The 9,575-nt window shown below is 34.8% G+C and overlaps 1 protein-coding gene across 1 annotated transcript; it reads right to left on the bottom strand.

Moving 5' to 3' along the window:
- Positions 1-293: 293 nt before the first annotated feature.
- Positions 294-1,936, bottom strand: LOC112032935 (probable galacturonosyltransferase-like 1). Its single transcript, XM_024065699.2, has one exon. It carries the CDS (start codon positions 1,663-1,665, stop codon positions 583-585), a length of 1,083 nt encoding a protein of 360 aa, XP_023921467.1. The 5' UTR covers positions 1,666-1,936; the 3' UTR covers positions 294-582.
- Positions 1,937-9,575: the final 7,639 nt, after the last annotated feature.

Below are 9,575 nucleotides of genomic sequence, written 5' to 3'. Positions count from 1 at the left end.
AAGAATAATATCAAGCTAGGTTTAAAGCAAATCATAGAATCCCCAATTGTTTTTAGCAACGACTAATCAATCTTCCTCATGTTGTCACAAAACACATAAACAACGCCCTAATTTGTGGAATGACAATTGACGCACCAAACCTTTTTACACCTTTTTCTCCTTGAATGTCTGTATATATGCAAAGAGATGTGAATAAAGAGAAAGAAGTGAATGTTCTTTATTGTCAAAAACTTCAAACTAACTACAGTATAATAAGACACACGAATCATTCAAAGCTAAAAGAGGAAATCGAATAAACCATTCCACAAGTATCTTCTTTCTCCTTTAATAACGCTCAACTGTAATTCACTGTTCCCAACAACAAGAAGCCAACAGACATAGAAAACAAAATAAGGCTTTCATTTTTGTAAGATCGATCTGTTAATATCGTATAATGTACAAAAACAATCTCACCTAGCAGACATAGAGAACTGAGATCTCTTAACCATATATGAATCTCATCTCTTATATATATATTGTCCCCCAACTCATCAAATTTCCAAAAATTGACAATTTATTATGTAAAAAAAAATAATACCATTTCTAAGACTCAAGAGCGAACTGAGTTTGTAACAGATCATAAGGAGCCCACAACGCATCCAAAGGGCAAGGCCGGTTGCCATCGAGTCGAGCCCATGGCTTGCCTTTTCCACTCCAATGCAAGAGACTCACAGGACCAGGATGCAAATCTCTACACAACCCACGAAAGTTGTCCCCACCAAGACCATGCTGGTTCCACCTGTGATCCACTGGGGCTATGTTTCCAGCAAAAACCAACAAAAATGGTGGCAAAGAACCCAGCTCGTAGATCCGCATTCGCTTCTGGAGCTCCATCCATTCAACTATCTTTGTTGTGTAGTCACCGCTTCTCCACCGCACCAAATCGATGACCATGACACCCGTGTTGAAGTAACAGGCACTGCGGCCAGCGAAAGCGAGAGACAGAGTTGGGTTGGACCAAAACGTGGGTGTGAAGTAGGAGGTGAAATTTGCGTTGCAGTACTCTGGAGCAGCGAGGACAGCTTGGTCTCCAAGTGGGGTTGCGGCGAGTTTGGCAATGTCGTCGACGAGGACTAAGTCTGAGTCGAGGTAGACTATGCGGCTGACACATAGTGGGATGAGATCAGCGAGGTAGTTTCGAGCGTAGTTGAGAGCGCAGTCCAAGGCTGCGCGGATTGAAGTGGAGATGAGTCCCATCACGGCCGAGTCGTCAAAAGGGTAGACTCGGAACTTGAGGTACGGGAATGAGTTGGAGATAATGTGAGTGAGATTGTTGGAATTGGAAATGGAGTTTGAGGAGGAAGTGATGAAGTGGAAGAAGACGTTTTCAGGGCAAGAGGAGTGTTGGAGGACAGAGAGAATGGCAGCCATTGAGCCACGGAGATAGGTGGCATCGAGGGTCATTGCCACGTGGACAGCCTGATCAGAGCAGAGGTCCATGGTTGAAGAAGAAATGGGTATAGAAGGGCATGATGGAGAGTTGTAGAATTTGGGGGCTTCACGGAATTTTTGAGCGGTGGTGGTGGCATTGGTTTTTGTGAAGAGGCATTGACCTAGGAGGAGTAGGAGGAGGATGAGACTCAGAAGAGATGGTAGTAGGTGTTGTTGTGGTGGTGAATTTGGCATGTTAGGAAAGGTTTGTGAAGATGAAAATGATGGGTTTGGGTTTTTGTAACTTTTCTAAGAGAGAGAGAGTCTGTGTTTTAGAAAGAAACACGACAGTACCGCGGTTTCTGAAATGGGTTTGAAATGAAGCCACGTTGTTTCAAAGAAGCTGCTGGGACGCCTGGTCAGTGAGTCTTTACTTTAAAGTCATTGGGACAGAACCAAAAACAAAAATAGAAATGCTTTCTTAACAAACTCAGCGCGCACACACACATTCTCTCTCAGAGTAAAGTAAATAAATTTCACGAGGCATATATAATATACCGTAGTATATAAATTCACTTTTGTATTTGTGTTTATGGGACACCTAATCTGCTTTGACATAAATAGTATGCTCCAAATTGGTGTTAAAAGATCACTAAATAACCAGCACATCATTTACAATGTAATTTCTTATGATCTTAAAGTGACAACATTTAATTCACAGATCTTTCGAATACGACAGTCGATAACTTAAAGGGTAGTTAATTATCTTTCATGTACAATTAATGGACCAAAAAGAGTTTTTTCCTTCCATTTTTTGGTGTTTGTTTTCTGTGTTTCGGAGTAGTTTTGAAAGTCCTCACAAGTAGTACTACCAAAACAGAAGGAGGAGGTCTTGATAACCATATTACGATCGATAGTTGATACTCCCAACCCAATCCCACCATTATTGCTTCGAATTAAATATAGTAAGGCAAACCCAAATCCCATTTTTGAGTCGAATCAAATATAGTATAAGACATTGGATCTCCCGCTCTAGTTGAGCCATCCATGTCAGGGAAAGCTTCAGCTCAGCGTCTCACTCACTCACCTTCTATTCCATACGTAAGACAGGTAAGTTTTACTGAATCAGAAATCTGGGGATTTGGGTAATGACCAATTAATGAGAAAATACTAAGTACTACCCTTTTGTTGTTGTTTTTGACCAAAATCTGAATGCCATATATATGATAATTTTAGATAGTTTTATCTTTCCCAAAACTATACTCTTAAAAATTCCTAACTTGTATATACATGTCCTGTTTTTGTTCCGAATATTCCGTGGGACATTAATGCAAAGTCCACCTCGAAGAATTTTATACAAACATTCACGACTCTTGATGAGACACCACTAATCTCATCCAAATTAATGTCTTAAATCTTGGCCACTTCATCTGATTGTACAACCTAATCTGGCCCAGAGTTAATTAGGTCGAGTAAATAGTAAATACAATGAGAGGCCACGTAGAGCCCAAGTGGGACCTAGAGGGTGCCACCTGGGTGGATTATGTTTATTAATGTTAATGAAGGAAGAAAAAGTTGGTTGGTTTTTTTTTTTAGTTAGAAAATGACAGCCAAACTAGAAAAATAGTAGAAGCCTATAGAAGGGGTTTTCTTTTCATGCTTGTGAGTTGTCACCTAACATTTTGATTCATTACTAAACAAAAAACGCAAAGAGATAAAGAAAGAAAGTTATGGTTGTAATTTGCTACTCTAATAAAATACTATCTTTTTAATTAAAAAAAGAAGAAGTAGAGTTACAAAATGAGATTGGGGGGGGGGGGGGGGGGTTTGACCTTTCAATTGTCTTCTTCTAAAGTGATTAGTGTTTGATTAAAAGTATCACTAAATAAAAATAGACAAACAGATCATATTTGGACGTTGTCCTTGAGAGAATGCAAGGAACCTGATTGGTTTGAAAATGCACTAAACAGTAAACACCCTAAGCTCATTATTGTAGTTTTACACACACACACATGCAGATAATCATTGTAAAATGTCCTCTTGCTTGTAGCTGTTATAATAGAACTACCACAATTTTGTGGAATGTTATCCATGTTCTACCACATAAAATTTGGTATTTGCATTTCATTGATGATCATCATTGTTCTCTAATAAGTGTCCATTTGTCAAAAAAAAAAACTTTTTTGCTTTTTCACATCTCATAGATCATGGACTAGGTTTCCTATTTTGTAACATCTCCATCAAGGCCTTTTGAAAGAACTTCCTAAACCTATAATATACTTTTACGAAATCAACCCTGATTTACTAAATGAGAATAGAGTGATTCTCCTAAACAAAAAGATGTCTTTTTAATACTCACGTAAAACTTAAGTATAATTTCTTAAATATAATATATTAAGTTTTACAATTAAATTCAAACACATGGTTGTATTGACTAATATAGCACATATAGTGTTATCTTTCCCAATAAGAATTAAATTCCATATAATTATGTATTTGAATTCAATTGGAAAATCTTAAAGCACTAGCATTGGGGGGTGTAAACACCCCCCCAGGCCCCAGTTGCTAGTTTACATCCAAAACCTCAAAAATATTGCTCTATCCGAGTATAGGTTCTTAGAAAATTTTAGAACTTAAGAACAGTTGGTTCTTATATATAGAACCAATTCATTTGGATGTAAAAATAATACTATTATTTTAATTGAGAAAGGTGAAGAGAGAAAAAAGAAATGTAAGATAAGAGAGAGAAACATAATTTTTTATATTATTTAATATTGTAGTTTATATTATTTTAATGAGTTGTATATAAAAAAAGAAACTGAGATGTTAAGTAAGTTATAAAATAAGATGATAACATAAATAAAATAAGTTTTAAGGTTATAAAATATAACTTTTTTGAAATATCATATCATACGAGAATGATCTAATATATTCTTCTAAAAAATTGTACTTGGTTCTACCATTTCCAACCTTACTCAACAAAGTAAGAGCTGTACAATCAATAACTTTGATCAAAATGTATAATCAATCATGTCATTTATGAAATGTTGCAGGGGTCTCTTTTGTTGGTCCTGCCACATGCTGAATTGATAATCTACTTTCCTTGGACCCGAGTGCATTATCTTTCCAACCTGAAACTCTTGCCAAATGGATTATCCCTTGGCCATAATCAAGGCCGGCTCTCGCGGCACTAGTTTACATTAAAGACTTAAATATATTATAAAGTTAAAAGGAAAATTACAATTTAGCTACTTCGAGATTGGCCAAAATTTAAGTTACTTATTTGTAGTTTGAGATTTAATATTTTATCAACTTGAAATTAGCTCAATTAGATTTTTATAGTTTAGCTTTGTTTTTAATACGTAATTTTGCTGCACATTTATATCTCTCTCTTCCAAAAAATAAAAAATAAAAAATACAAGATCAAAAACTATCTATTGGAACATTTGCATCATGGAATTTCAAACCATAAGTAGGCAACTTAAATTTTGATCAAACCTGAGGTGAGTAGAGTTTCAAATTTTAAATCACAGATAGACAACTTAAATTTCAGTCAAACCACATATGGGTAAATTGTAATTTTCCCTAAAATTAATTATACTACCATAGTCAAGAGTTTTGTAAATCAACTGGTTGGTAACTTTTGGTATTTTTAAATTGGAGACATTCAGTATTCAAACCCCTTTTCTCCCATTGTAATTCTTAAGTTATCAAAAAAGTATACATAGGCAAAAAGAACATTTTTCTTGTTTTTTTAAGGAGCCCAAATTAATTTTACTCCTCCCTATTGCCATATTTCCCCATTTCAACATTACTTATTCCCCCCACCTTTTTTTTTTCTAACTAATAAGTTGATAGGGAGAGTATGTATAGTATCATCGACTTAATAATATAAGAAATGATATGTCTACAACATTTTTACAACAAATTCTAAATGGCAGGTTGTTACTGGTTGTTATTGTTGGGGCAAAAAAGTAATCTTTATGTGAGTTTCAAATTTGAACCAATAACAACTAACCACTTGTGATTTGTTGTAAAAATGTTGTAAAATTGTTGTAGACGTAACATCTCTCTAATAATATAACCTCAACTATATTATATTATTGAATTGAATAGAAAGATTATATACTTTCCATTAACTAACTTCTAAAAATACAAACTGCTCTATATCATTGAATAGCATGTGCCTCTCATGTGCGCTTCAATAAATTGTTTGCTTTTCAACAAAAAAGGTGGAGAATACATCCACCATTACTAGGGTTTCATTGATCCATTTTTGAATGAACCGTACCATGTGCTAAACATGGCAATTGGCCCCCAAAACACACCTTCCAATTATTAGGGTGACTTCAATATTAGAATTGGTTAGTCGTTTAAATTTCCTTTTTGTCTTGTTGCTTTTTCCATTTTTTTTTTCTTGGAATAAAATAGCAACTTTTTTGGGTGTTTATATATATAGGATTTTACTAATGTGTGCCTTAGGGCACATATTAATTTCTATTTTAAAAAAAAATTTCTCAAAAATTAAAAAAGTAATGATAACTTTTTCAATTCCTGAAAAAATGTTTTTAAAAATAAAAAATTTAACGTGTGTCATAAGGGCACACGGTAACCCGACCCATATATATAGAAGAGCAACCCGGTTAAACACACAGTTATCAAAATATCAAGACCAATTTTAAAAGTGAACACATTTGCTTTGATCAGCAATTTCCTGACGTCGGTTCTAGTTTTAAAGGACCAAAAATATATCAAGTAGAAGGAATCTCATGGGCGCATGCGACATTTGCTTCACTGACAAGTGGGCCAATTTCAAAAGTGAACACTTGCAATTGCTTTGAACAGCAATTTCATGGCGTCGGTTCTAGCTTCAAATGACAAAAAAAAGGTGTAGTAAAAGAAAGTATAAGGAAAAAAAGAGAGGCTCATTCATGTTCTTTTTTAAAAATCCTTTTGACTTTTTGGAATTTTACTGCGGATATATTTTTATATATTTTTAATTATGAAGACTGTCAGCCTCTAGGTTTGTTTAGGTTTACTGAGTAGTCAGTACAGACCGACATCGATGGTGGGGTCAAGAACGTCCTAAAAGTCAGCCGAATCAGCAAATATAGGAGCTTTATATTGATATAATATTGTCTCCACTCTCTGTCCACTTGCGAAACAATCACTATATATGAAAGTACTTAAGTACATGAAAAGAGTCCTACTGGTCCGCTGTGGACACGATTGATGTGTAGGAGAATGACCTAAATGAGGTGTATTTTAGCAGGATATGTCTTGAGCTTCTTGTTTATTTTTAGTTTGTTAATGAATTGTCTTTCTACCCAAAAAAAAAAAAAAAAAAAAAAAGGGAAAAAGAGTTCTACTGGTGCTGCTGTGCCTAAACGTATTAATCAATTAAGTTGGTAATTTCAAACAAGGAACGGAGAAAATTAGGACATTACTATATAATTACTAGCATTCCAGATTTGAAAATGTTAGTCCAAGACAATGTGCATTTTCAAAGGGTTTTGAGACCACACTGCTGTAGAATGTAGACCAAATACAAGTCTCTTTTACCAGTCTTTTGAGTCACTATGGGCTACGAACAAGTTCTATTAACTTTGCCTTCTCGGTAAGCTTTTTCCTATATGTCAAGTTTCTAGCATTTTTGAGAAGACTAGACATTATATATGGATAAAATTTAGTTACAAAATTGATTATAACTTTAATTATAACCTTATTCAATATCTTTTTATTGAAGGTGAATTTTGACAAATTCACCGTTAGATTACATCTTCTTTTTATATTCTTTATACTTACAAAATTTCTAAAAAATTAAAAATTAATAGTTATGTTATTAATAAGTTGTTTATATTGTAAGTTTTCATAGTTTAAAATTATGTATAAAATATAAACTTATAGATCATATAGTAAATAATATCTTATTAACACAAAATTTAACATATGTATTAAGAGCGTAAAGAACATGCAATTCAACAGTTAGATTTTCAAAATATATAGTGTGGGGCCAGAAAATCAGGTAGCCACGGTCCACTTCAAGCCAGGCCTAAGGGCCCGCGCCGAGGATGCATAAGGGGTCCGAGGATGAAAGCGCGAGGGCCGAACCCTGAGGACCATATCCGAGGAGGGCCTCGTCCTCGGGCGTCCGAGACCTCAGAAGAACGCGAGCACCATCCCACCAAAGGGGACTTCTTGAGTATTCGAGGAGGAGAGGGTCCAGTGCCACACGTCGGCGACGGGAGCACGGCGAAGGAACAAGCCTTAGGCGAGCTGTCACCTCTGCATTGAATGCCCTCAACTAACGTCCTGGCCGAATTAATGAGGACAGGACTCCTGAACAGCGCCGCCTTGGGTGCTGCAACCCACTGGAGGAACAGGGATGCGGCTGATGGAACAGGCCCTCAAGTGGTAGCCTGATTGATCGACAAATGGAGGGTTAGGATCAGTTTAGAGGGGTATATAATGTAGGGAGTCTCTCCTGAAAGAAGGAGGAATGATCGGCATTAAGGAGTTCTGTAATGACCCATGCCCTCTGGAACCTTTGTAATGAATCTTAAAAGAAATAATAAGAACATCAAACTTCGGAAGACCAGTCCGAGGAACATCATTGTGCATCCCAATCCATGTTCAAGTTAATAAAGTCACATGCAACCATGCAGGGCAGTTGTACCCCTTACTAAGGCCTAGTTCTTGAGCCCACACTCTATAAATTCATTGAAGGGCAAGCTGGGCTTGGGTCCACTCTCTCAATCTGAAGAAGTGTCCCAAATCCGGTCCTTACATATAGTAATATCTATTTTATTGAGTAAAGTTGTAATTTTAGACTATAACCAATTTTATAACTAAACTTTGTCCATCATATATATATATATATATATAAATTTGGTGAAGATATTTTCTACTTAATTTATAAGAGTTATTGGTACAAAAATCAAAGAGTTAAAAAAAAATCCAATTAAATTTTCAATTTGAGTCTAATTTTGTGCCTTATGGCCAATATAATTTTTTAAATTTTGTTCCAAGTGAGTTGTTAGTGCAAAAGTTGAAGAATCAAAAATAAAAATAAAAAGGAAAAAGAAATGTTTGGTTTGATTTTGAAAATGTATTAACATGATTGTTGACAATGAAGATTAGGAAATTTTTTAAAAAATAAATAATAACAAAAATGGAATTTATATTTATGTTGGATTTAGGATTTAGCTTAGGTTTTGTTCTTATCTAGACGAAAACTAAATCAACGTAAACTAAACTCTAGCACAAAACAAAATTAATAACATTTGCTATCAATAGTGGTTGGATAAACTAAAATTGAGAATTTCATGGATAACAATAAATGAACTTTTTTATCATTTGTTTCAAATAAACTTATATTTATTTTATAAGTAGCTATTTTATATTTCAAATATACAAATATTATATATTATATATAAACTTGGTAAAATTTTAATATGCATTTAGTTATACTTATTTGTGAATGTACATATCTCATCCCATGCACATGCAATAATTAAGTTAATCTATATATCTATATATATAATAATAATAATAGATAAAGCTGAGAGAAAATCCAATTAGATTTCAAATTGAAATTCAATTAGAGTTTAATTTTGCGCCATGTGTCCCATCTAATTTAAGTTTTTAAATTTTTGTACCAAGTGAGTTAATTCAATGTAAAAATTGAATTTTAATTAAAGTTTAATTTTGCAACATGTGTCCCATTTAATCTAGGTTTTTAATTTTTTGTGCCAAATGAGTTAGTTTAGTGTAAAAAACGAGAAGTCCAATATAAGTAAATCACAAAAAACATAATCATATATCTAACATTATATATAAAATTAGATGAAGAGAGAGTTTGAATGATTTTATATTTATGAGCCTTTTTTTTTTGTTATAACTTAAAACAATTCAAATTTATAAGTCATATAAATATATAAATTGTGGGGCCAGAAAATCAGGTAGCCACGGCCCACTCCAAGCCAGGCCCAAGGGCCCGCGCCAAGGATGCATGAGGGGTCCGAGGATGAAAGCGCGAGGGCCGACCCCCGAGGAACATATCCGAGGAGGGCCCCGTCCTCGGGCGTCCGAGACCTCAGAAGAACGCGAGCACCATCCCACCAAAGGGGACTTCTTGAATATCCGAGGAGGAGAGGGTCCAGTGC

The sequence above is a fragment of the Quercus suber genome, unplaced genomic scaffold (genome assembly GCF_002906115.3).
Source record: "Quercus suber isolate HL8 unplaced genomic scaffold, Cork oak 2.0 scaffold_2, whole genome shotgun sequence".
NCBI classification, from domain to species: domain Eukaryota; kingdom Viridiplantae; phylum Streptophyta; class Magnoliopsida; order Fagales; family Fagaceae; genus Quercus; species Quercus suber.
The sequence above is the reverse complement of the archived record's forward strand: the minus strand, read 5'-3'. Positions and strand labels throughout refer to the sequence as shown.